Raw genomic sequence first — 27,195 nt, 5'->3', positions numbered from 1 at the left:
AGGCTCTAAACCCCTAATAATTAAATGTGTTAATTTTTCAATCACAATTATATAAAAATTTTTTTGGTAGTTTTTGTAATTTTTTGGGAGTTTTGAAAATTTTATTTGTGCATTTTTTTTTATGATCACAAATGTTTTGATAAAATTAAAAAATTAATTTCTTGAATTGAATTATTCATTAACCTGATTTTCTCCATTTTTACTTGGGTAAATTTAATGTTTTACTAATTGAAAAGCGGTAAGAATAGACTGATCATCCCAGGATTAAGGATTAATTAGTTTGAATAATTAGATAACAAACTAAATAAAAAAAAACAAAGCATGGTAAAAGAAGGGTTTGTATTAGTCTCTAAGATTTTTCATAACAAATTCCATGGGGTTTGACTTGACATTGCGAGCACAGAAGAGTGACCTCCACACGCTCACAGTTATGTCCAGGTCAAAATTTGACCGCATAGCTATCGAGACAAATGCTTATATCAGAACACTGGGCTTCCATATATGTACAATCAATTCTGCAACTATAATACCTATGAGATAAAAGCTAAAGAGCATTACATTACTGATGTTGTTGTATTCATGCGTAACTTCAGTAAGTTTGTATATCAAGTTGCCAAACAAAAGATCAAGAGCATAACTAGGCGGCAGAAGAGAAATATTAGCAAGTTATCAAGAAATTCAGGAGGAAGTTGATCCCAGTTCAGCAAGTCTATTGATCAAGAGTCATGCTGCTGCCTCTCTTGTTGTATCGATTGGAAAATCCGGACAGCGGACTCTGTGGCAGACCTAGCATTGTGAGGCACAACCTTAATGACCCGAGTTTGGCTATCCCTTCCACTGGACTGGGATGGGCAATTAAGGCTGTTAGCTACTGGAGATGTAGGAAGAGGAGGTATTTGCAATCTTCCTTCTGGACGTGCTGCTGAAATTGGACTGCTTGCAGTACTTCCTTGCAACTCGCTGTTCTTTGATGCCTGAAACTTTCCAAGATTGCCAGAAAATACTTTATCCCTTGGAGGATGGAACATGTTACAAGAGCCCCTGGAGTACTGAACACTTTGGCCATTGGCTTGTGAACCAGCTAGATTCCTGACCTGTTCAACAGCAGAACTTGAGATGATTGGGTTCAAGGGTCGGAGGTTGTAAGGTAAAGGATAATAGTGGGGTGGAATCGCAGACGGACCAGACAAACCCATGTTTGGTGGTTGATGAGATGCTGGAACACCATAGGCTGGGTTTACAAAGTCCACAGGAAGAGGAGATAGTCCAAGAGGAGTGCAGCCTCCATAAAGAGGGGCCATGAAACTACCAGGTGATGGACAAGGTCCAGAATATGGTTTGTAAACAAGTCCCTCTGATGGTGACATAACTGGAACTAGCCATTGATTTGCCAAAGGAGGAAAACTCCAAGGACTTTGTTTGTCATCAGGAGCCATTGGCAGTGAAGAAGGAATAACAGAGTTTTGCCCAACTTTAGAGACTCGAACTTGTGGACTCATTATTGATCCATCCTCATATGCAGGGAGCACTGGGACTCCATCAATGTCATCCTCTGTTGGCTGCTCCAAAGTATGTTTTGTTGTATGAAGATCATCTCGTCCCCTTAATTCCACTGGCTGTGAATTAGCATTGCACTGAGGTAATATGGTATTATGTGGAGATTTTACCAATGGTTTGTTTAAGTAAGTATTCCCTTCAAGAAGTAACTGAGGTGATGCAGCTATCAACTTCTGAACCTGTTTCAGTAGAATGTTATGGACAGCGCAAGAAGATAGAGGACCAAATGAACATAATTAGCTGAGCTGTTGAAACGAACCTTTATCAACCTGTGAAGCTCAAACACTTGCATTCCAAACACTCTCTGCTGACTAAAGAATAGAACAAGTGTCATTACTTGACAGCATTCCAAGAAAAATGACCCAAAATGCAATACATTTAACCATTGATATCACGTTTGAGGTGTAATGGCAGGTGTAATATGCCAAAAAAGAGTGCTTAACATTTTATACATATATGAGCACTGCCTATTGGGTAAAAGAAGTTGAGGAATTACTATTTCGTGAACAACAAAAAAAGAGCCTTCCCGATTTCACATTTTTTGTGAATTGGACAAAAGAGGTGGTGGAAGTGATTATGAAATTTCAAAGATAACTACTGTGCAGTATGTGAACCTCACCTAGTGGCTAATTGACTTTTGATGCTTACAGTACCTCACCATATCTCTGCCCGCATATGCGCATATGCATTGTAACTGCATAATTATGCTTATACTGGTTTAGATTATCTAGACTTTAGTATCATCCCGTGACCGCGAAGGAATAGAGATGGCAAGGGTCCAGAAACCTTTGCTAGAGCCCTTTCCCTGTCACTCCTATAAAGATAATAGTCTAATTCACATCCAAACACCCCTAATACCTTCACGTTTCTAAAGCAACAAACTACTTGTGCTAACTTCTCCCCAAGTTCATGATCTTAATGGCCTATAATGAACTTATCAGAATGAATAAGCATTTTTCTGCCAGAGTGTATGAAATAACCATGCATTATTTAAGACAATTCTAATGCCCTTTTCCATATCTCCATAATTGATTGACTCAGATCTAGACTAATCAAACAGTGGGCTCTACCGAACCAGTAAATTGATAGGTCAGTTCAATTGCATTGGAAGAGTCAAGCCCATTACTTAAAGCCCTTCAATTGGTGCCCCAAATACGATTCACTGGTTGTAAATAGTATCAGACATACAAAGGACAAAAATTTGGTCACTCATAATATGAAACAATAAAGAGAAACAATGCTTATTGGTAATCTAAGTAAATGCCACCTAAAGGGTAAGGCACAACATAGATTGTGAAGACCATTCTCAAGAATGTGCCTCTAGAAATAGTAAATCAGTGAAAGTTTTATACATACTTGATAATAGCTCTTCGGGCCTTCCAAAAGTGCTTGGTACCAATTACTCCAACAATATCATCTGGGGATATTTCCAAGCTTGAGACTGTCTCACCCATTGAGGGCTCATATGCATCATGTTGCCTCTCAGTGACACCAAATACCAATGACCCATTTATCTTTGCATTGTCCTTGTTATGGAAGTCCTTAGATAAATTTTTTGAACTTTTTCTAGATGACAACTTGGAATACAGATCAGTTTTGGCCTTCAGAGATTTTCTACTATCACTAACACCACCATTTTCTCGACATAATATTGTATCTGACTTATCAGTTAAATGAAAATTATTTGTATCAGTCTTAACAAAATCTTTTGAACTGTTTGGTTGTTTAGCAATATTATTGGATGGAGACTTTTCTTTGGTTTCCTTGGTCTTATCAATTGCTGAAATTTCTTTAAGATCTTCAATATGAGTTCTATCAGAATTTTGTAATCTAATTTCTGTAATTTCAGTTTCTTCTAAGGACTTCTCATCTGAATTTGGGTATTGAAATAAGGAATTAACAGCTGTAAGATTCTCCTGCATTTTTGATGAAATGAAGGTAGTTAACATTCCTGCATTTGTCATATCTGTATCCTTTGGCATGGATGCAACCATTTCTGACTGATCAAAGGAAGGAACCACTATATCATCTGCATCATTCAAAACATTCTCACTAGAATTTCTCATCCCAGGGTTTTCTTGTCTCTGAAAGCTACATTCAGCAGCTGATCGTGTGCCAAACAAATTCCCAGAACTAACTTGCTTTGAGGGGTTTCTCCCCAATTCTATCCTTTTTGTGACAGGATTCATACCATCAGAAGTTCTAGAGGTTTCTGCTGAACGAACAGGCACTTGAGGGGTCATACAAAAAGGAGAAATTATCTTCCTCAGCTGACCACATCCCTAAAACATAAATGCTTGTCAACTCTTAAAAAAACTGAAGAGATTCAAATATATAATAGCAATCACCTTTTGCTGCTTTGATTAAAAAAATATATGGAATAAGAGTATTCTAAGTACACCATGGTTTTAATACTGGACCACACGAGATGATACGGTCAGTATAGAAGCTAGCACATCATTGAGGTCCCAACAAGCTTAGAAATACTTAAGGAAACAAAAAAAAATACCAAAAAAAAGTAGCCTAGGAAAAAAGATATAAAATCAACAGCATAGTTATTAAATGTATTATGCAAGATTACTACATGCAGTTTGAATCTTCTTTGAGGATGCTATGTGCACATTTCAAACTCAGATGATGCAAGCAGAGTTAAGCCCTAGTGCAGGTACATGTAATTTCATTTTCAAAATGAAGTCAATCATGGTTGATTTGTTATGCAAAAACCCAAACCGACTACCAATATAGATTAAGGCTTAAATGTTAAGTATATGCATGCTCCTTATATATATTATCTATTTTACATCATTGGTTAATATTGGTTTATTCCTATTAGAAAGTATAGTTTAGATGGGTGGATTAATATTCTTTATTAAATCTATGAAGTTTTAAGATTTTTATGCTTGACAGCATATACTGATCACCACAAACTTTTTAATTTTTTCATGCATTTCTGTTAACCACCACAGTTTGGATTTGAACATACACTTCTTATTTGGCCTAGGCCAATATAATTCGTTAGTGTTTTTCCTCCCCTTACTGCTCATTTTACCCATCTAGCAAACAAAATTAAAAGATGATACATCATAAGAAAATCTTCCTGTCTTGGTTAGTTTCAAATAGTACCGACTAAGACAAGCATTGTCTCTATTGGTACCATTTAGATTCTGTTGGCATAGACAACATAATGACATTTACCTTGTGTCATCACAATTTTGGTACAATTAGAAATAGAACAATACATTCAACGTGTCGATTGATACCAGTTGATACTTGAAACCATGCTTGGATGTTGATATTTGATGAGCTCATCTATTGAGAATTTGAGATGTGAAAGGGTGGAAGAGGAATCAAGGTGACAAAAATCAAAAGAGTACATACAAAGAGAGTGTGGCGTGCATGCAAGTTAATTTCTTTCTGAAATTTCACATTTCAACAATAATTCAAAAACAAGTGTCATTATATAGAAAAAAATAAGTTTTGTTTAAATGAGTTAATTAAAACTTCAAAAACAAATAAGGGTAGCACATATTACACTGCTCCAAAATTGCAATTAATATTTTTACCATTCCTTTGTGAATTGTGGTCGTACCCATTACATCCGTTTTAACTTCAAAGGAAAAGAATAAATTAAGTTTACAGCATTACAACGATGTGTCATGCAAAACTTACTTCTGTGCAATACGTTAGATGAATAATAGCAGCAAGATAAACAGTTCAACAAATTTAACCAAGCTAGAAAGTGGACAAAGGGCATCACCAACCTGACTGGACGAAAGTGAAGGAGCCAAACTGTTGGCGTTCCGAGAAGGAAATGGCATGGCAGAGGAGGTCGAGTTGATCCTCTGAGAAGGGATGGTGAGCTGCTCGTATAGCGCCATCTTGTTCCTCGGAGGCGCCCTCGGACCCCCTTTATCGGTGTCTTTCACGTGCAGCCTCGGAAAGAGAGGCCCCATGACCTTATCCTCCTCCCTCGCCCCTTTCATATCACTCGATTCCCCCGATCTGGAAATTCTAAGAATCAATCCGTCTCCACCGAAAACCCCCTAATTAACCCACTGAAAAGAACAAAACCCTCAATGAAAACTGCCAAAGAAAGCAGATAGACATCCAATCCCTCAAAGAATCCTTAACCAGTGTCGGAAGCCTACGACAATCCTTCTGTTAATTTGGGTAAAAAAAATCCAAACTTTTCGGCAGAGTTCGTGAGGGAAGAACAGAAACAGTACCTGAAAGCGCCAACTCGAGCATCATAGACTCCACCGCGACAGCTGAGCGGCAATCTCGTGACGAGGAGAATCTATTAACAGTAATCCAATAATCGGCGGAGAAGTAGCAGCTATGAATCGGACCGAATATGGGAGAGAGAAAGGGTTTGGGAAATAAAGATTCGGTGGAGATCAATCGGGAGTCGCTTTTAGATCCTCATCCCATTTCATCAATTTATAGATGCGAATAAAATAATAATTCATTTTACAGCTCATAATTTACTTATTTATTATTTTATTTAAAATATTACATTTTAACTTTTAGGGCAATAATAATAATATTATTAATAAATTCTCTTCTGCTGCGACGCACACAAAATTTAATTGACGTTATAAAATAGGAAAATTTGCATGCAAATCTCCGAGACAAAACTACTTTATCATCTCTATTGCCAAAAAAAAAAAAAAATTTATTTCCGTTCCCTAACTAAATATAATGAATATTAATTTATCTAATTATTTTTTATATTTTTTAAATTTAAAAATTATAAAAATAAGTATAATTGTACTTAAATTTAATATATTAAATTAGAATCTAGTATATTTTCTATCAAATTGAATGACTCTTTTACCATCTCACTGGGATAAAAAAACTAGATATTTTTAAATAGTACTCAATTAGATGAAAAATATATTAAATTCTTTTTAAATTGTATTGAATTAGGAGTAATTATATTTAGCGAGAAAAAAAAATCATGCTCAATTTTTACTCCCTAACCAAACATAATGGATATCAATTTATCTAATTGTCTTTCATATTTTTTAGATATAAAAAGTATAAAAATGAGTATAATTCTTTTTAAATTCAGCACATTAAATTAGAATCTAATATATTTTCTATCAGCACAACTCTTTTTCTACCTCAACTAGATGAAAAATATACTAGATTCTTTTTAAATAGTGTTCAATTGAATAAAAAATATACTAGATTCTTTTTAAATAGGGTTAAATTTAGGAGGCATTATATTAAGTAGTAAAAAGAATAGTGCTCAATTTGATAGAAAATATACTCGATTCTAATTAAAGTACTGAATTTAAGAATAATTATATTTATTTTTAAATTTTTTATATTAAAAAATATGAGGGATAATTAAGTAATAATGTTTGTATGAGAAAATAGAAGTAACTAAAATTTTATATATAGAGAATGAAAATAAATTTTTTTAAAGATAAGAACTATATGTAAAGTTAAAGTTTCATTTAGGGACTTTTATCTAATTTACCGTTATAAAATATAATTTCAATTTACATATTTAATTGTTTAACTTACCTCTTAAATCTTTCTGCTCTTAGTGTCATTTTTCTTTTTCTCAAACTATTTTAGTCAAATCATCATATAATTTTATTGTTTGGATATTGTTATTACATGATCTATTAATTATGTCCGACAAAATGATGTTATTATGATCATAATAAGCACATCACTTAGAAAGGCAATTAGTGAATTAATGAGACCCTAAACACATACAAGTGCCTGAAGAATTACATTTAATCACAGATCTCTGCGATATTTGAGGGATCCTTAGATTCTTAGAATTTTTTTAAAATCCTTTTTATGGTGGAAAAAGTAGATTTTTGTAATGAATTTTAATCCTCATGTGAAAGACTTTTAACTTCCTGCAATGGTAGTTACATGGAACACAAAATTGTGAGCTTCTTTTAAACAGTCCCAATTATTTAATATTGAGAAACTTTTTTTTCTTTTTATGTATCCAGATTTTTGAATTTATCAAAAACTATTTTATTATTTACCAAAAGGTGTTTTTATATATATATATTTTCATTCTACCCTCCTCATTATTTTTTTTATTTCCTCTATCATTTTTCTCTCTCTTTTCTTTCCTCTTTTCTTTCTTCCTATGCATGTAACATTTTTCTCTTTCCTCTCCTCTTTTTTCCTCTCTTTTACACGTCGATTCTTCTAAAAATATTTTAATACATCTGAGAAATTAAAATAAATAATAGATAGCATATTTGAACTCCTAACAACCTCAGAAATTCATAGAAATTGAAATGGGTACAATCGGAGCTCCTCTAGGTCCATTAGTGTGTTTCGACTAAAACCCACTAATGGACCTAGAGAGCTCCGATTGTACTTATTTAATTCCTGTGGATTTCTGAGGTTGTAAGGAGTTCAAATATACTATCCATTGTTTATTTCGACTTCTCAGAGGTATTAAAATGTAATAAGGAAGAATCGTTAAAATTCTCAATGTTGGACATGATATCATTCCATATCAGGCCTAACGTGGGTCTGATGTCATTCTATATCAGACCCACATTGAGCCTGATATCATTCTATATTAAGCCCAACGTAGAGAATTTTGACGATGCTTCCTTATTACATTTTCAATACCTTTGAAAAGTCGAAATAAACAATGGATAGCATATTTGAACTCCTTGCAACCCCAGAAATCTACAGGAACTGAAATGGGTGCAATCGAACTCTCTAGGTTCATCAGTGGATTTTGGTCGAAATCCACTGATGGACCTAAAAAGCTCTAATTGCACTCATTTCAGTTTCTGTGAATTTCTGAAATTGCAAGGAGTTCAAATATGCTATCCATTGTTTATTTCGACTTCTCGGAGGTGTTAAAATGTAATAAGGAAGAATCATCAAAATTCTCCACGTTGGGCCTGATATAGAATGATATTAGAACCACGTTGGGATTGATATGGAATGATATAAGGCCTATGTTGGGTCTGATATTATTTCATATCAATGGATTTTGACCGAAACCCACTAATGAACCTAGAGAGCTCCGATTGCACCCATTTCAGATCCTGTAGATTTCTGGGGTTACAAGGAGTTCAAATATGTTATCCATTGTTTACTTTGACTTTTCAGAGATGTTAAAATGTAATAAGGAAGAATCGCCAAAATTCTCCACGTTGAGCATGATATGGAATTATATCAGGCCCAATGTTAGGCCTGATATGGCCTGATATGAAATGATATCAGGCACACGTTGAGCTAAAATTCTCCACGTTGGGCTTGATATGGAATCATATCAGACTCATGTTGGGCCTATATCAGGCCCAACGTGGAGAATTTTGATGATTATTTCTTATTACATTTTAACACCTTTTAGAAGCCAAAATAAACAATGGATAGCATATTTGAACTCCTTGCAATCCCAGAAATTCACAGGAACTGAAATGGATGTAATCGGAACTCTCTAGGTCTATTAATGGGGTTCGACCAAAATCCACTAATGAAATTAGAAAGCTACGATTGCATCCATTTCAGTTCCTGTGGATTTCTGAGGTTGCAAGGAGTTCAAATATGATATCCATTATTTATTTCGATTTCTCAGAGATGTTAAAATGTTTTTAGAAGAATCGACATGTAAAAGAGAAAAAAAGAGGAGATAAAAGAGAAGAAATGTTGTATGCATAGGAGAAAAGAGAAGAGAGAGAAATGATAGAAAAAATAAAAATAAAAGTAATAAGAAAGATAAAATAGGAAAAATACTATAAAAAGATCCGTTTTGGTAAATAATAAAGTAATATATATCTTTTGATATATTTAAAAATTTGGATGTGCCTTTGATAAATTATTTTTTTTAAAAAAAATCAAATATATAAAAACTGATTGGATTGGAGTTTTGAGGGTCGGTGATGCAAACGAATTGAGCTGGTTAAGTTTTTCCAACAAGTTCAAAAATTATTTAATTTATATTTAAAATTATCAAAATCAAACTCAAACATGTTCCATAATTTTTTCAAGTCAAATTTAAACTCATAATATTTTATTCAATTATACACAAACCATTTACAAGCTGAATTCAAATTAAATTCTAATTATTTTTACATAATTTTAATTTAAATCCACATAAATTAAAATTTAAATAATTCGAATAGAATTCAAATTTAAATCTTTGCAAGTTCATAAATTTTATTTCGAATCAAATTCAAACTAAAATTATTTATATTTTTAAATTTTAAATCAAGTTTCGAATAGCTCAACTCAAATATTAATATTTTCTTATTATTCAACTCGATTTAATTTGTTTACCCCTAGTCACTATATTGCAATAATCTAGTTTGAATCTAACCACAACAAACAGTTAATTAGTGAACTTAATAGAAGCCATGATGAACATTTAATTAGTGAACTTAATAGAAGCCATGATGAATGGTTTGTTATCCAATAATACTGGAAGGCTGGTAGCCAGCCAACCTTTTACAGCAGAAGCAGAAATAAACAAACAATACACAGTTATAAAAGCGGAGGAGAGATGGCAACTTCTAAATAAATTTACAAACAGTGACAGCTCCTCAGACCCACCATCAATCTACTGTCTGTGAAAGAAAATTTCTCAAATCCAGTTATCCAGAGTAATATACCAGATCAGGTGAAGGCTGCTGCAATCCTTGTGTTCTAAAAATTTTACAAAGATAAGAGACCGCGGCGTGAAGCTTTCTTGGCAAGGCTAATACTGGATCCGCTCCTCGTCGTCAAAACTAAGGCCCTCGATCCCTCTGAGAGTGGACTCGAAGTTCTTCAAGTTTGGTTGGTTCCTTACCTGGGAAGAGTGTCTGGGTTCTGCAGAACTAAACGGGGAGCTTCTTTGGGAACTTGAAATTTTACGGAAGGTCCCAGGACTGGCCTCCGTAGTACGAGTTCGTGATTGATCAGCCTCAGAGCCTATTTCTCGGCTGCTAGAAACAACAGCTCGCCTTGAAGATCCGCTTGATTGACCCAAAAAAGTTGAACTGGAAAACTACAAATGCCTTTTCAGTGTTAGAAGACATAGAATCAATTAGCAAATGCAAAATAACATGCCCTACTAACGACTTGGAAGCTAGACAATGTAATCAGTAGGTAAAAAGAGCATGACCAAATGAGGTCGTAAAGGTTGTTAAACATTCCCGCTTACAACAATAAATCACCAAGTCGATGGCATAGACAAACAAGAGCTTGAACAGAGAAACTCTACTAAATGTACTATTGCAGAAGAAGAACAAGACATATTCACAAAAGTTCAAGGCAGGCATGTAATTCAAGGTTTGTGGAAACTATGCTCTCATAGAGCATTGATTGTCTGAACAAAGTTCACAGCCAGGAATCCAATACTACAAATAGAAGGACAAGGCCCATTAAAAATTCACTTGTATGATGCCCACCTTAGTAATTGACATGGCTGAATAGGAAAGATAAAAGCAAGGATGAGCATGAGCGATTCCAAGCAACTTGGGTAACACACACATTAACTTCAAGAATGAGAAATGTTCAATAATATGATTTTACAAACATGTACATAACAATTGTCTCAATTGACTATCTTCATTCTTCACATCCCAATTAAAGAAACAGAAAGCCCTCAAATTTCTAATGGGCCCAGAAACGAGGCAATTAATACATGATATGAATATTCAAGATCGTAGAAAAATTGTTGCTAAGTGAGACACAAAAAAGTTATTCTACGAAGAGTAATCCTAAGCTATGTGTTTTAGTAAGTCATTAAAGTAGCTGAATTACTAAGCAGGAAAACCTTAAAGATAATCACCATCATTCCCTTATTAAATTACAAGAACAAGAGATTATATCTACCTGGTTTTTGCACCACAGAACCAGGAATAGGGTAAATCTCTAAAAATTTAAAGGTAGATACAAATGAAAAACAAGAACCAGGAATATAAATTTCATATCAATAGAGGACCATCCACATGGAACAAATTTCAAAAAAGGCATTTTTTTTTAAAAAAAAACAGAATTAGTTTTGTTTGGATGGAATAACAGTAATGTTGGACATCTCAAGCATAGGAAAGTTACAAATTTCATCTCCTAAATGGGTTTTGTGACAGAATGGGATTCTGCCAAATTCTATGAAATCTTGACTAAATCAAGCCATGTGATTCTTGTCAAATCCCATGTTTAGAGAAGATTCTTTTACAAGGGCTAAGTCGCAAACTTGAGTGACTATGCAATATAAACCATAGTTATATCAAAAAAATGGTGTTTATTAGATGTTATAATAGCCCAAACATGATAAGTGAGACCTTTTCCTAGTCTAACATACACAAACTTCTAAGCACCTGATACCGACTTAGTTTGATGCATGTGAATTCACATCTTTGTCAAACTTTGATACAATAGACCATACTTATATTAACTAATTCATCTTAGTCCATATCCAAAACAAATTATTACAACCATGAAATCCAACTTTTATGAAGACGACTTTTGAATATCTATTCCAACAATCATAAACCATGCTTGCTACTACACAGAAAGGTGAAAAGAAGATACAAAACTCACAACAGCTTCTTTGTTTGCAGGTGAATCATGACCAACAGGAGCCTTCTGCTTGGTCAAGTTCCCAGGATGCACAGCTGGAGGTGGAACTCTTGGGCGATAAGTGGGGTCCAATGTTGCCCAACCACTTGTCCTTGCTTCTTCACCACCTAACAGAACAAAAAAAGAACAAATTAATCTGTTCAACCAATAATGGTTGGAAGAAGTTATGATCTGCAACCTCCAATTGGAACACAGACTGCACTACTTTGAATGTTGTGTCAACAACAAGAACATTCAGATTAATAAACTATCTAACAGCAAATTCATGTGAAGGTTCTTTTCTAAGTAATGATATTTCAAATGTTAGTGAAACAATAATTCTGCATTGATTCACAATAGCACAGAAGTTATTGCTTATTTCTGGGCAGATTATAAGTTGGTAAAGACATATGAGCAATTTCTAAGAGACAAGACAACATATATGTACTGAAATCATGCTAAAAGGATTAAATTACATGAAAATTATCAGATTTGCAAAATCTAATTAGATATGCAAGCTAAAAACCAGTAACTATAGCACCAGGTAAACAGGCATACCAGGCTGTCTATCATTTGTAGTAGCATGAGCCAAGCCAGAACTAGGTCCCACACCTGGTCCCTAAGAAATAAGAGATAATACAACTTAGTCACTAATGCAAAAGACTATTTCAATTTATAAGTAAACATGTTCTTCAAACTAACAATAGCTCGTGAAGGAGCATTAGCACTCTGTGATTGTTGGTACTTCAAAATTGTCCAATCAAAAACATAATCAAACTGAAATCCTGCAACATATAGCAAGTGTTACAACCATTCATATAAAGATTAAAAAGTTATCAGTTATGAGATATCTGACACAAGTTTGGAAAAAAAAAAAATCTAAGAAGAAAATTAACCTTCTCGGATGAAGAGGTCCCTGAACAATCTCTTAAGGTATGCATAATCTGGCTTATCATCAAAACGTAGCGAACGACAATAGTGGAAATATGATGCAAACTCTGAAGGATAACCCCGACATAAAGCCTGATTGCACCAATAGCTCTCCATCCTCAAGTGAAAATGTCAAGGGAAAAAGAACTCAACTAGTGACATGAATAAAAACAAACCTCAATGGATGTGGCAACTTTTCTTTCACTAATCTTTTCATACTTTTGTTTCTTGGTTCCAGCTTTCAGACCTTGCCATGGAAGACTGAAACAAAGAATCAGCAAATTTATATTAGAAAAGTTAACAGATATAGGAAAAGAAATTTTGGGAAACCCAAGTGCACCTTCCCCTTAAGAAGTACATAAGAACATATCCAAGAGATTCCAAATCATCTCTCCTGCTTTGCTCTTTGCAGTAAAAACCAGAAACATAGAAGTCAGACTATGGATTCATAATGAAGAGCAAAACTGAAAATAAATCAACCAAAATTCAATTTAGCAAATATTTATCATAACAGATAGATCCAGATTAAACATATAAATATTGAGTGAAGTAAAAATTAGGTTCCATACCTATGCCAAGATGTGTGTTAACACTTGCATACCTTGCTGTTCCAGTCAGGTTCTTATTCTCTCTGCGAAGAGGATATTGACAAATGAAAAGGAGCATCAAGTTCAAACAACATGCTAATGAAAATGAGGTAGAATATAAAGAGACTACTACAACAACAACAACTAAGCCTAATCCCACTAGGTGGAGTCGGCAGTATATAAAGATACTAAAAATATGAAAAAGAAACAATGTTAAAACATGATAAAATACGCACACTAAAAGGAGAATCCATAAATGTAACCCCACTTAGTAGGTTAAAGGCTTGATTGTTATCATTGTTGTTAGCAACTGAAACTGCAGATTCTGCTGACAAAAACTAGACAACACCGTTGCAACTATGGACTGCTTGGTTAAGAACTTGATATAAACTAGTACTATCAAACATTTTTTTTTACTTGGAATTTTTCGAGATGTCACATAACTGTATATGGATTTTGCCAACCAGTATTTGCTGATACAGATACGAGAGTGGAATGACCATTCTTGTTATGCCTTCCTATAAGACAGCTTACTGGTGCTGCAGATCTTACAAATTTGATCATGTGCAGAAAACCTCCAATATTTACAATGATTCTAATAGATGAAACCTATAATTGCTAATTCTCCTTCTGAATAATATATATGCTATAAATTCACACAATTAACTTCCTAAACTGTAAGTTCACTTAACTAAACGCACAAAAGGTTCTAATACTGACTGAAATATAATGTTGAGCAAGATTTTATGTGATACAATTATTGCTAATTATTACATTTCCTCAACTCTGGGGAAGAAAGGTCATCTCAAATCCTTGTTAGTTGGCAGTAATTACATTTATCATCAAAAAAATTCTTCTTCAATCAAATAATTAATCTTCCTTTCCGATATGTCACATGGAAACATAAAGCCTGGATGGGGGAAATCGATGCCAATGCTACCAGCTGATGGCGGATATTTCATCTATCTTCTTCGTCTCTCCTCTTTCCTCCTCCCTCACCCCCATATTCTCCTCCTTAAAGTAAATAAGATTTAATCCCTCTTCTCCTCTCCCCTCCCCTCCTCCCTCCTCTCCTTTCTCTCCAACTTCTCTTCCACTAAGTAAACATAGCTTAATAATTGGAAGGAATAGACATTGTCCTATTTTGCATGTAAGACCAAAAATAACACTAATATGGAAAGGCTATGACAAAGGAATACCTGGAATTTTTCTCTAATAAAGAATAAGTATATGGGATTAGAAAAAAAAATTCTAAATCCAAACCAAGTGCTCAAGTAAAAGGGGAAAAAACAAAAAATTATTATTTCCACAATGATAACTCTTGGCATAACAAAAAAACTAATTTTCCCATGATTTGGACATACAACCATGATTCTAATGCCTAATACCAAAGAAGCAGCCAAAGCACAAAAGGGTCATACCAATTCAGATATTGGGAAGTGTCATAAGGAATAAACTCCACTTCTCGAGGCACTCATTTCTATAAGCCTCTACTTCAAAAAATAGGATATTAACATGTTTACAAAGTACATCACAATAGAACTATAGAAGTCTCTAAAAACATGTCAGCTATCTGCTAGTGCTTAATGCAATAGTTCTGATCGAATAAATAGAAGAAATGGCCATAAAGACTTACCTATAAGGAATATGCTGATGAGTAGAACTATCTCTATACTTCTTGGCAAGTCCAAAATCAATAATATAAACCTATATGAAAAGCCAAAGTAACTTAACAACAAAGCATAACACACGTGTATTTTATATGCATGGTAGAGGGAAGTTAAAGTCTTACTTGATTAGCTCGTCTCCCAAGACCCATCAGAAAATTATCTGGCTTGATATCTCGATGTAGAAAATATTTTGAATGAACAAACTCCACTCTATTTATCTGATAAAGCACAGACAAAGGTTCAATTCTTTGAAAGCAATAATGGGGGTAATTGACCAGAAATAAAGATTGATGAAGTTAGAAATGTTGGTCTAAAATTTTGAGAGTAAAAGATGGGCATCAGCTGCATTCCAAAGGGAGTTCCTAAGATTACAAGGAATGAAAAGATTCATCCAACAAGGAAGGTGAGCCAAAGTTGTAATATTAAGTACTGTGCAAACAACAAACAACGTGGAAGTCAAAATGGCAGGTGCATGGAAGGCAAGAATCAAGAACAACAAATAAGTTGGAAATTGCTCAATAATCCCCAAAAAACACATTATTAATATGAATTTGCATACCATCTGGTCTGCAAGCATTAACACCGTCTTTAACGAGAATTTTCTGTTACAAAAGTTGAACAAATCTTCAAGACTAGGTCCTAGTAAATCCATCACCAGAACATTGTAGTCACCCTCAACACCATACCATCGAACATTTGGAATTCCAGCTGCCAGATCAATGAAGGAAGAAAAAGGAATGAAGAATTAGATTGGCAAAATCTTATTTCCAAAACTAACAAAAGCAGAAAGCAGTTTCATACTTCCTCCCTGTAGAATCTTGTATAGCTTTGATTCATATATCAACTGTGGATGCTTCGTCTTAACATTTTCCTAGGAAAATAAATAGCAAGTGGCCATCTTAGGGAAGGTAGAAAATCCAAAACTTGGACCAACAGAAAGAAGCTCTTGCGATCCAATGGGAAAAAAAAACTTACATATTCTCTGTGTAGTGTGTTGCATATACATTAGCACAATTTCAGATTACAAATAAGGAGTGTGAGGTATTTATTTCATTTAACAGGTGAATCCAACTGTAGTAGCCATCTTCAGGGTTTGTGTTAATTTAAGTTTTTAATGGCTAAGATGTTGATCAAAATGGCATAATAATCCGAAGATTAATATGCAGTCTAGTTTGCCTACATTTAATCAATAGATTAAATGAGAAATGCAATCTAACTATGTATTTATGTATAAGGTGGGCTATGTAATATAATTAATAAACAAATTTAATTAATATATAAAGTAGTTTATATTATTGTTACAAATGTCTCATGACAATCATTGAGTATTATGTTATAAATGCTTGTATAATAAATATTAATCTTTTGAAGTTATATTCTATTGTGTTAGTTTATTCTCTGAAAAAAAAATAGTTTCTGAAAAGAAATCAAAGCATCCGTTATGTTTGAAGGAAGTTTCTTGAATAGTGTGAAAAATTAACTAGCAATTTGAACATTAGTATGTTACATTCAACGAAAATTATTATTTATAAGTTAAATGCTTCAATATAACATCAAAGTTAAAGAAAATATTTCTAATTATAAATATAATCAATGATAATCAACAAAATATAATACCATCTACAGAAATGAGCATGTTCAAGTGATTAATAGAATAAATAACTTATCTTTAATAAAGTAATTCAAAATAAGTGAAGATAAAACAACCAGAAGTCAAGTCCCAACTATTTGAAGTAAATTATATTACTGACAAAAGACAATTATTTTCACTAATTATTTTAATTATTTGTCAAAAAATCTAATTATCATAGTTAATTATTAAAAAAAACATTGAATCAAAGAGGATAACACTAGTTGTCTCATATCATGGAATACAAAGGGCAATAATGCTATCTTATATGCCTGAGGTTTAACTTCCCAAGAGTTTCTTCACAAGTGATGCTTCAAGCGTCACCCGCAAATTTCAATCCAAACTTTCCTGTAACAAGCTCCAGGGTGAAAGCTACTGCATTTTCCCAAAACAAGCACCCAACGCTAAGAGAGACACAAGTAGATGATGGTAAAAAAAAAAAAAAACCGATTTTGTTTCTGATTTTCAAGCTGAAACTATCTATTTCAATGGTGCCCTAGCTTGAAAAGAAATAAATAAATTTCTATTTCAGCTAAATCAACTACATACGCAAAGGCATCAAAGATACACAAATACCTCGAAGCCCACACTAAACACTCCAAAAAATAATTTTCACACTTTCATTGATTGCTGAAGAAGGCAAACTATCCTCGTCAAAACTCTACACTTACAAGTTTAATGGCAACTTCTTCGTTCGTTTGGATATTTGTTCCTGGCAAGCGAAACCACCACAGAATCAGACATCCCAATTCCTACCACAAAATAATAACAAAAAAAATCTCGATTGCAAGCTGAATCAGCGACAAACCTAAATAAATCTCGCCGAAGGACCCGCTCCCTATCTTTCGGCCGAGGCGGAATTTGTTCGCCACGCGAGGCTCCATCCGAGCGCGATCGGAAACCGGATACAACCTGGCTTCAAATCAACCCCTAATTCGATCATTTAAACTGGAGAAAAAAAAAGGTAGGTAAACAACAATAACGAAATCTCTGCTCCTACCCACCGCGACGATGAACAAAAGGAATCTAGCAGCTCGATGGAGAGAGGCAGCCGGGCTCAATCGACGGAAGAACCGGAGATTGGATTGAGCGGGGACCTGCCTCGTCAATTCGTCGCTCAGAAACGAGAAGAAAAGGGGGGAGAACAAGCGAGGCGATGGCGTATTCTCGCACGCTTTATTCGCACTGGATTCTGAAGAAAGCGTAGTTAGTACTGTTCGGTGAAGTCGCCTGTTTAGCGGAGGCCGAGCCTATCCGTTTGTTTCCGGCCTTTTGTGTTGTTTTCAAAATAACGGCGTTTCATTTCGCCGTTAAAAATTCTGAATTAGTTCAATTGATATATCTTTTAATATTAATTTATCTATTTTTCATTTTTCAAATTCTTTTTTTTCTTTTTGTGGTTTGGTAAACAAAGACATCAACATTTTCTCAAGCTGTGCATTTATTATAGTATTTAGGCAATTTTCCAACTAAAAATTTAAAAATTGACTAATTTTTTAAAAGTTATAAATTGTTTGGATTAGGTAGAGATGCCAATAGGCGTGACTGAGCCCCGCGAGGAGACATGATGAGTCAAGCCTAACTTGGACTCAAGTTGGTCGGAGTCTAACCCAACATGAGCTCGCGCCTAATCGTTTGGTTGGAGAAGGGAAGAAATAGAAATAGAATAAATAATTTCGTTCATTCAGACACAATAAACAACAAATCTATTTCTTTCTTCTTCACTCCACGCCAAGCCATGAATGCAGTGCGGCAACAAATCGCTACCTTCTGGCAACCAATGCTCGTAGTAATTGATGTAGACACCATCCTGAAATTTAATATGACCTTTCAAGTATCGAAAGCTTATAATTTTTTATTCATGATTCATAATTTGAAAACTTACATTAGGAGGCGTTTGTTTTATATTTTTCATGTTATTTTTTATTTTTCATGAGAAAATAAAAAACGTAATTGATTTACATTATCCATGTTCATTTTCAAGAAAAGATAGAGCAAGAAAATAAAAAATATAGAAAAGTTATTTTCTGAAAAATGAGAAAATATGATTTTCTGAAAAAAAAATGAAATGAAAATATAAACAAACCAAATACATCCTAAATTTTGATCCCAAATTCATCATTTAAATTATTTTGAGTCTTTTTTTTTTGTTAATTTTTATTTTTATGATATTTAGGATAATTTTAATATTCTTGATATTTAAAATAGAGAAGTTGTCTTTGATTCGTATCCCGTTTTGAGTTAAGATCCTTAAATATTATACTTTTGTTTTCAAATAAAAGTTATATATTTTTTAATATTAGAATTAATATTTGATTCGTGATTCGAAATTAGACTCTGTCGAAGGTTACATGTGTAGAATTCGAAAATCTATATTTTTATGGGTAAAATCGTAATGGTCAAAATTTGACCCTAAATTTCACCATGTAAATTCCTTTTAGAGGTTTTTTTTATTATTTTTGATAATTTTTATTTTTTATAATATTTAGGATAATTTTAGTATTCCTTATATTTATAAGAGAGGAATTGTCTTGGTACTTATCTTGTTTTGAGTTAAAATACTTAAATTATGTACTTTCATTTTTAAATAAAAGTTTTATTTTTTTTAATATTAGAATTAATATTTGATTCGTGATTTAGAATTAGATTCTGTTCACGTGTAAAATTTAAAAACCTATATTTTTATAGATAAAATCTTAACGGCCAAATTTTGCTCCTAAATTTCACAATTTAAATTTTTTTCAAAGTCTTTTTACTATTTTTGATCATTTCTATTTTTTATGATATTTAAGATAATTTTATTATTTTTGATATTTATAAGAGAGAAGTTGTGATCCGTATCCTGTTTTGAATTAAACTCATTAAATTATGTACTTTCATTTTCAAAAATTAATATTTGATTCGTGATTCGGTATTAGACTCTATCAATGATTACACACGTATAGGATTCGAAAACCTATATTTTTATGGGTAAAATAGTAACGGTCAAATTTTGACCCCAACTTCCATCATTTAAATCCTTCTGAGTCTTTTTACTATTTTTTGTTTTTTTTTTATTTTTTATAATATTTAGAAAGATTTTAGTATTTTTTATATTTATAAGAGAGGAGTTGTCTTGATACATATCTTATTTTTTTTTTAGTTAAAACCATTAAATTATGTACTAAAGTTCTGATACTCGATCCTCTAATAAATATGAAGATGAAATAAAAGTTAAATACCCGACAAATATATAATAAATGAGAATAAATATAATGAATATAAAATCCGATCCAATTCCAATTCATTTTCATCCCTAACCAAACTTTGCTTTCTGCCATTGTCATGATAATTATTTCACGAGGTGGTTGAATAAGAATATATCTACTGTTTTTTTTTTTCAGCTGCTTAATGATGTAACAAAGTTAAAAAAAAAAAAAACATTAACCAAGAAGCTATTTGTTCCCTATTACTTTTGAAAATTTGATCAAGTGATAAAAAATTCGATAAGCATTTTAATATTGCAAATTCTATAATCTTGCAAGCTCGGTCCAGCAGTGGAACGTGGACTTTGAATTCCGCGTCGCGTGTAGCGCAGACTTTTGACAGTCTCTATTATTCAGCAAACAGTGTGTTTCAGAATCAACCTCATCACTCAAATTAACAATATTAACTAACTTGGAATTAAGAAAATATACATGAAGCTTAGAAACAGTGTGTTTCTATATATTTCTGTAAATCAAATTTGTCCACTTCATGGACTCAGTCAGTGGACGACTCCGTCTTGTCCTAATTAGCTTAAAGCAAGAAAGAAACATGAAAAAAGGAAAAGGTTTGCTGATGCTCAAATCCTAATAAGAGTTTCAGTGTAAATTAATCTCTTTTCAGTTCGATCTGTTAAACCACCGTTTCTTGTAAACACAAGAAATAAAGCTCAGCCACTCCACAAATATTTCCATCTACAAGTTCCAATTTACATTATATTCCACTGATCGACTAGACTCTCCATGCATTCCATGATCAGAGCTCTTGATTCACTAGAACAAGAACAATTCATCTACCAGGTGAGTTACGTTCTTCCCAATTTGTTGGAGAATAACTGAGAAAATTTGTTCCGTGTGCTCTGTTTAGACGAGGATTAATTCGATTTCATATTTGTGTTGGCAGGAGAAGCCGATGAGCTTTGGCCGGCAGCTGCAAGGCGTGCAGTTTCCGGCGGATCGTGACGAGGCGGCGATCATGGCGGCCATGGTGGCCGTCATCGCTTCCGCCGCCGCCGCCTCGTCCGCTAACTCTTCTTCCACGTCGGCGATGTCCAACCCGGCTCGAGAAGCTTGTACCGACTTCAACAACTTAAACGAGAGAGCATTTAGGCCTTACAGCTCTGCTCTGGCTCCGAATTATCAGGAGCCCAAAGAGTTCCTGTGGGGGCAAAAGATGATAAAGAACTCTATCTGTTTTCTGAGAAGAGTAAAGCGCGATCAAGAGCCGCCGCCGTCAACAAGCAGCCATCAGCAGCACATGGTATCGGAACGGAGGCGTCGCGAGAAGCTCAATGACAGCTTCCACAGGCTCAGCATGATCCTCCCTCCAAGTTCCAAGGTAATTTAGCTTCTAGAAGGGGAGTCTTGACGTAACAGTAAAATTATTATTTTATGATCAAAAGATCATAAATTCGAATTCTAAAAATAGTCTTTTGCAAAAAATAAAGTAAGACTATATATAATAAATCTTATATAACGGGAATTTCGTACACCGAACTGTCCTTTATAATTTGACTTAACTTCTATACATTTTTCTATCATCTTCACTGTTGACGTGCTTTTACAGAAGGATAAAGCTTCGGTGTTGATCGATGCAAGGAACTACTTGAAGACCCTGAGAGCTCAAATTTTGGTGCTTCAGGAGAAGAACCGAAAACTGGAAGCACATCTGCCAAACAAGGAGATGGCAGATCAGGGCTACAAGGCGGGCAACGTTCAGGTCGAAGTCCTGAAATTAGGCTCAGAAGAGCCACGCTCGCAGTTGGAGCAGATCCACATCAAGATAGCTGTGGGAGTGGAATGCAACATTGTGAACTTGATCCTGCATGTTCTGGAATGCCTCAGAGGGATGAGGGTTGTGAGCATAGCTTCAGTGGATGCTCGTGCCTACTCCCCACAGATGCAGCAGATATCTGCAGGAGCCAATCTGAAGTTACAGATTAAGGTACAAAAACTAGTTGCCAAGTAATTTTCTCTTGGTTATTATTGTGTGCATGAGGAAAGTAGAGAGAGTTTCTGATAAGTTTAGCAAGTCAATGGAGAAAAGGCCAATAATTTTAGGGAGAGTAGTGCAAGTTGCATGCATGGCTGATGGGATGGACCACTGCAGTCCAATTTGGACCTTCCATGAAGCTACTTATTATTATATATATATACGATAAGAGTGACTTGCAAGGAAAGGAAAAGGAAATGAACTTTACATTTCTTGACTTATCCGTTATAGTTGATGGGTGAATGATTAATGAGTCTTTTGGTGGTGCAGAGGTGCGATTGGAACGAGGCGCTATTCAAGGAAGCCATGAACAGGGCGGTTGGGGGCGTTGCCGCAAGTGTTGAAACTCTTTTGGTGGCGTAGGTATATATTGTGCAATGAAGGAGGTTGAGATTAATTATAAAAAAAAAACTGCAGAATAAGTATTCCAGTAACATTTTCAATTTGTTTTCCCGAACAATGATGTAAGAATTGGAATGATAATTTATCTTTGGCGAACATGATGTCTTCCACAGTTTGGCATTGAGATTAATTAAGAGGTCATTATATTAGAGCAAATTAAGATAAACTGGCATTTTAACTGTCCGATTTTACTTTTTAAAAAAGTAAATTATGGGGACATTTATTTTAATATAATAATTCTTTGTATAAAGAGGTTAAATACATAACTAAATATTTTACATCGATTGAGAAATAATCCTAAAATTTATTAAGTAAATATTCACGTATATAGATACCACATGCATTATTGTGGATAAAAAAAACGTTACACTTTTTTTTTTACATAACTAGTGCATTATATACAATAATTTTATAGTAAATTTTTATAGTTTATTATAATTTAGGAGCCTTTAGAGTTCTTTTCTCTTATCCTGGTAAAAACTTTTAAACAGGTAGCCAATCTGCATGGTGCAGGTCTCCTTTGTAAGGATATCAACCAATCGAGTTAAATTCAAACTTATTTGATAAGAGTAATTAAGTCAAGCTGAATCTCAAGTTATTAAAATAATTATTTAAAGTTATTTTATCTTATTTTATTATTATTTAATAATTTTTTTTTCTTCCTCTTTCTCGTTTGATATGCATATTTATCATAATTTAATATCGTCTAACTAGAGCATTTATTGGTCATCTAAGTACATGTTCGTACCATCTTAAATGTGTCTTTCGGAGTTTTTCCTCAATAGATGCAACTCTGACTTTCTCTCTAATGCTCTTATTTCTTATTTTGTCCATCCTCGTATGTCCACACATCCACCTTAACATCCTCATCCCTGCAACTCTCATCTTCTACTCATATGCTTGAGTTTTAATCTAATATTCAGCTTCATATAACATAACAAGTCTAACTGCAGTTTTATATAACTTACCTTTAAGTTTAAGACGTACTTTACGATCACATAAAACACTCGATGCTCCTCTCCATTTCAATCATCCTACTTGTATTCTATGTAATACATCTTTCTCAATCCCTCCATCGTTTTGTAAAAATGATCCTAAATATTTAAATCTCTTGGTTCCAGGCAACTCGTCCTCTCCTATCCTAACAATTGTCTCATTAATTCTAATATTGCTAAACTTAAATTCCATATATTTTGTTTTTAATCTACTAAGCTTAAAACATTTCCCTTCTAATATTTCCGACCAAGATTCTAGTTTAGCATTTACTCCTTCACGTATTTCATCTACCAAAATAATATCATCTGCAAACAATATGCACCACGATACTGTGTCTTGAATGTGTGCAGTGAGTTCGTCTATAATTAGTGTAAAAAGATAGGGACTTAGAGCTGATCCTTAATGTAACCCTATCTTTATTAAAAATGGTTCAGTTATTCCGCCTAAAGTCTTTGCTCTGGTCGTTACATCCTCATACATATCCTTAATTAGTTCAATATATGTTACACTAACACCTCTCTTTTTTAGAATTCTCCATATAATTTCTCTTGGAACTCTATCATAAGGATTTTCTAAGTCAATGAATACCATGTGTAGATTTTGTTTTTTCTCCCAATATTTTTCAATTAATTGTCTAGGAAGATGTATAATTTCTATTGTCGACTTTCCAGCATGAACCCAAATTAATTTTCGGTCACTATGGTTTCTTTCCTTAATCTCTTTTCTATTATTTTTTTTTTCTAAAATTTTATAGTATGACTCATTAGTTTAATACTCCTATAGTTTGCACAATTTTGTACGTCTCCCTTGGTCTTATATAAGGAAACTATAGTACTTATCCTCCATTGATCAGACATTTTTTTTTATTTTCAATATCATGTTAAATAATTTTATAAGTCATTCAATACCTTGTTTCCCTAAGCACTTCCATACCTCTATCAAAATATCATCTGGTCCAACGACTTTTCCATCGTGCATCTCATTTAAAGTTTGATTTACTTCTGAAGTTTGAATTATACAATAAAAATTAAAATTTCTATGCTCATTTGACCTGCTTAAATTACCTAAGTTAAGTTGGTCACCTAAACCTTCATTAAAAAGTTGATAAAAATACATTTTCCACCGCTCTTTTATTTCTCCATCGTTTATTAATACCCTATTACATCATCTTTAATACATTTTATTTGGCTAAGATATCTTGTTTTCCTTTCTCTCACTTTAGTTATTCTATAAATGTCTCTTTCTCCTTCTTTTATATCTAATTTTTGATATAATCATTCAAAAGTTTCATTTTTTGTTTCACTCACTACTTTCTTAGTTTCTTTCTTAGCTATTGTATATTTTTTAAAAGTTTTCCTCGTTCTTATAAATATATAATTCCTTATAAGCTATTCGTTTTTCCTTCACTTTCTCTTGTACTTTCTCATTCCACTACCAAGATTCCTTACTTAGTGGTACATGTCCCTTTGATTCACCGAGTATACTCTTAGCTGCTATTTTCAACTTCGATACCATCTTATCCCATGTTGTATTAGAGTCATCGTATATTTCACTTAATACTTGTACTTCTATCTTCTCCTTAAATATATTTTGCTTCCCATCCTTTAACTTCCACCACTTAATTCTAGGAATTGTATATATTTTCTTTCTATTGATACTATGTTTGAGGCGTATATCCAACACTACTAACTCATGTTAGGTAGTTAAGCTTTATACAGGGATGACTTTGCAATCTTTACAAATCTTTCTATCATTCTTCCTAACCATAAAAAAGTCAATTTGCGATTTATTATTCCCACTTTTGAATGTGACTAAGTGTTCTTCTCTTTTCTTAAAAAACATATTGGCTAATATAAGGTCATATGCTATCGCAAAATCTAATATAGTTTTCCCTTCCTCATTTCTCATTCCAAACCCATAACTCTCATGTTCCCTCTTATATTTCTCATTTTTACTCCGACATGTCCATTTAGAACACTTCCTATTAAAATCATTTCATTTGGTGGAATATTTTGTAATATTTCATCTAAGTCGTCCCAAAACCTTGATTTGGTAGTTTCATCTAATCCTACTTGTGGTGCATATACGCTAATTATGTTCATAGTTTCTTTTGTCACTATTATCTTAAGGGCTATAATTCTATCTCCTTTTCTAACTACTCCTACAACTTCATCCTTTAACAAACTATCTACAATAATACTCACTCCATTTATTGCTTTACTCTTTCCAATGTACTATAATTTAAAACTCAAGTTCTCTATCATCTTTGCCTTCTCGCATATCCATTTTATCTCTTGTACACACAAAATACTACTAATTTTTCATCTAATCATCATATCTACTACCTCCATTGATTTACTAGTGAGAGTTCCTATGTTCTATGTTCCAAATATTAAATTATTAATTTTTCTATCATATTTGTTCTTATCCAAACTATAATGTGAGAACTTTTACTTATTTAACACTACACTAAGTTCTCATGGAGATGTAACGGTCCTTGCTGAGACGTTACAGTCGGATCCTGTAACACGAACTCTTGCATATTTAGCATATATTATACCCGAATTCTAGAGATGTAGCGATCTTTACTGAGATGTTACAGTTGGATCTTATAACATATTCCTTCCGAAGAACAATCTAACATTAGCACAATAGTTTAATTGATCCATTCATTGAATATTTACTATAATTTTAATGTTGGCTAACAACCTAACACAACCCTCTTTTATCCGGACTTAAAATCGACCATGACCGATCGTCATGAGCAAAATTAAATTTTAAAAAGAAAATCAACCAATTTTTTTTTTTTACGTATAAAAATGGTCACTAGATTACCTGACACTCCAATATTCCAATATTAGATTAACACCATTGATCAAATATATTTCTCTCTATCGACTGATATTATATATGCAAGCATAATTACACATTTCTAATGACATTTTTAATATTTAAAACATGTTTAGGGGTAGACGCTAGAATCATATTACCACCCAACTCAAACAAGCAAATAGTGAACTTAAACAAACAAATATTTTAGAGGTTTATCTTGACCTACGCTTTTAAATAGCAAACGTTTGTTTCGAACTAACAAGACATGATAAATCTCTGCATAGCTGCAGGAAAGACAGCATATTATTTAGCAAACAGTGGTAGATTCACCGTATGAGTTTAGTTACAAACTACAGAAAAATCACTACATGGGAACCAAAACATTCAAGAGAAAATGATAAGAAACAACCCTATCCTAAACTTAAATGCTAGTCCAAAGAATTACGATAACTGCAATAAAGAAGCAACAAAAAAAAATCATACCCAAATACACAATTTTCGTACAAAACATGTCTGCATTTTTGTCCGTGTATAATCTAATTGAGAATTTGGAAAAATATTAGATATTAATGGTGGCTTCCCAAAGTCGGAGTAGTCCATTGCGGCCACCACTGCATATCCTTTTCCTATCGAGGTCAGAAGATACACAGCGTACCTGATACAAAACAATGAATAAAGAAACTAAATTATAAGGGATTAAAAGAACAGATTAAAATGTCTCATACTAGTGAAGGCTCTAAATCATTTAGCAGATGAAAGAACTAAAAGTTTTAGTAAAATTCATACACAAACTTCAGGTGAATATACT

At 33.5% G+C, this 27,195-nt stretch overlaps 4 protein-coding genes across 6 annotated transcripts in view; 1 reads left to right on the top strand and 3 right to left on the bottom strand.

Moving 5' to 3' along the window:
* Window positions 1-474: 474 nt before the first annotated feature.
* Window positions 475-5,967, bottom strand: LOC121983886 (protein HEADING DATE 3B-like). 3 transcript variants are annotated; one of them, XM_042536566.1, is made up of 5 exons: window positions 5,784-5,967; window positions 5,319-5,701; window positions 2,914-3,839; window positions 1,817-1,868; window positions 475-1,736 (listed from the first exon to the last, which is right to left on the bottom strand). In XM_042536566.1, exons 2-5 carry the CDS (start codon window positions 5,538-5,540, stop codon window positions 717-719), a joined length of 2,220 nt encoding a protein of 739 aa, XP_042392500.1. In that variant the 5' UTR covers window positions 5,541-5,701; window positions 5,784-5,967; the 3' UTR covers window positions 475-716. The 3 variants fall into 3 exon arrangements, with proteins under 3 accessions (XP_042392500.1, XP_042392501.1, XP_042392502.1); XM_042536567.1 differs by having other exon boundaries at window positions 5,319-5,612; XM_042536568.1 differs by having other exon boundaries at window positions 5,319-5,559.
* A 3,946-nt stretch (window positions 5,968-9,913) lies between these two features.
* On the bottom strand, window positions 9,914-18,123 carry LOC121983885 (casein kinase 1-like protein 2). Its single transcript, XM_042536565.1, has 15 exons — window positions 17,927-18,123; window positions 17,731-17,834; window positions 17,594-17,634; window positions 16,094-16,163; window positions 15,852-16,000; window positions 15,415-15,510; window positions 15,259-15,329; window positions 13,605-13,666; window positions 13,376-13,439; window positions 13,212-13,296; window positions 13,002-13,128; window positions 12,808-12,890; window positions 12,664-12,724; window positions 12,088-12,233; window positions 9,914-10,549 (listed from the first exon to the last, which is right to left on the bottom strand). Exons 2-15 carry the CDS (start codon window positions 17,804-17,806, stop codon window positions 10,259-10,261), a joined length of 1,422 nt encoding a protein of 473 aa, XP_042392499.1. The 5' UTR covers window positions 17,807-17,834; window positions 17,927-18,123; the 3' UTR covers window positions 9,914-10,258.
* Window positions 18,124-20,739: 2,616 nt separating this feature from the next.
* On the top strand, window positions 20,740-22,674 carry LOC121987194 (putative transcription factor bHLH041). Its single transcript, XM_042541091.1, has 4 exons — window positions 20,740-20,965; window positions 21,069-21,503; window positions 21,732-22,109; window positions 22,428-22,674. Exons 1-4 carry the CDS (start codon window positions 20,909-20,911, stop codon window positions 22,518-22,520), a joined length of 963 nt encoding a protein of 320 aa, XP_042397025.1. The 5' UTR covers window positions 20,740-20,908; the 3' UTR covers window positions 22,521-22,674.
* Window positions 22,675-26,653: 3,979 nt separating this feature from the next.
* LOC121983884 (DENN domain and WD repeat-containing protein SCD1-like) overlaps window positions 26,654-27,195 on the bottom strand; it is a 29,869-nt gene continuing 29,327 nt past the window's right edge. The window contains exon 31 of the mRNA XM_042536563.1: window positions 26,654-27,042. Coding sequence (XP_042392497.1) covers window positions 26,947-27,042 — 96 coding nt within the window. The 3' untranslated portion in view covers window positions 26,654-26,946. The remainder of the gene's footprint in view (window positions 27,043-27,195) is intronic.

Source organism: Zingiber officinale, chromosome 5B (genome assembly GCF_018446385.1).
Source record: "Zingiber officinale cultivar Zhangliang chromosome 5B, Zo_v1.1, whole genome shotgun sequence".
Taxonomy (NCBI): domain Eukaryota; kingdom Viridiplantae; phylum Streptophyta; class Magnoliopsida; order Zingiberales; family Zingiberaceae; genus Zingiber; species Zingiber officinale.
This window is presented reverse-complemented; position numbering and strand designations above follow the sequence as displayed.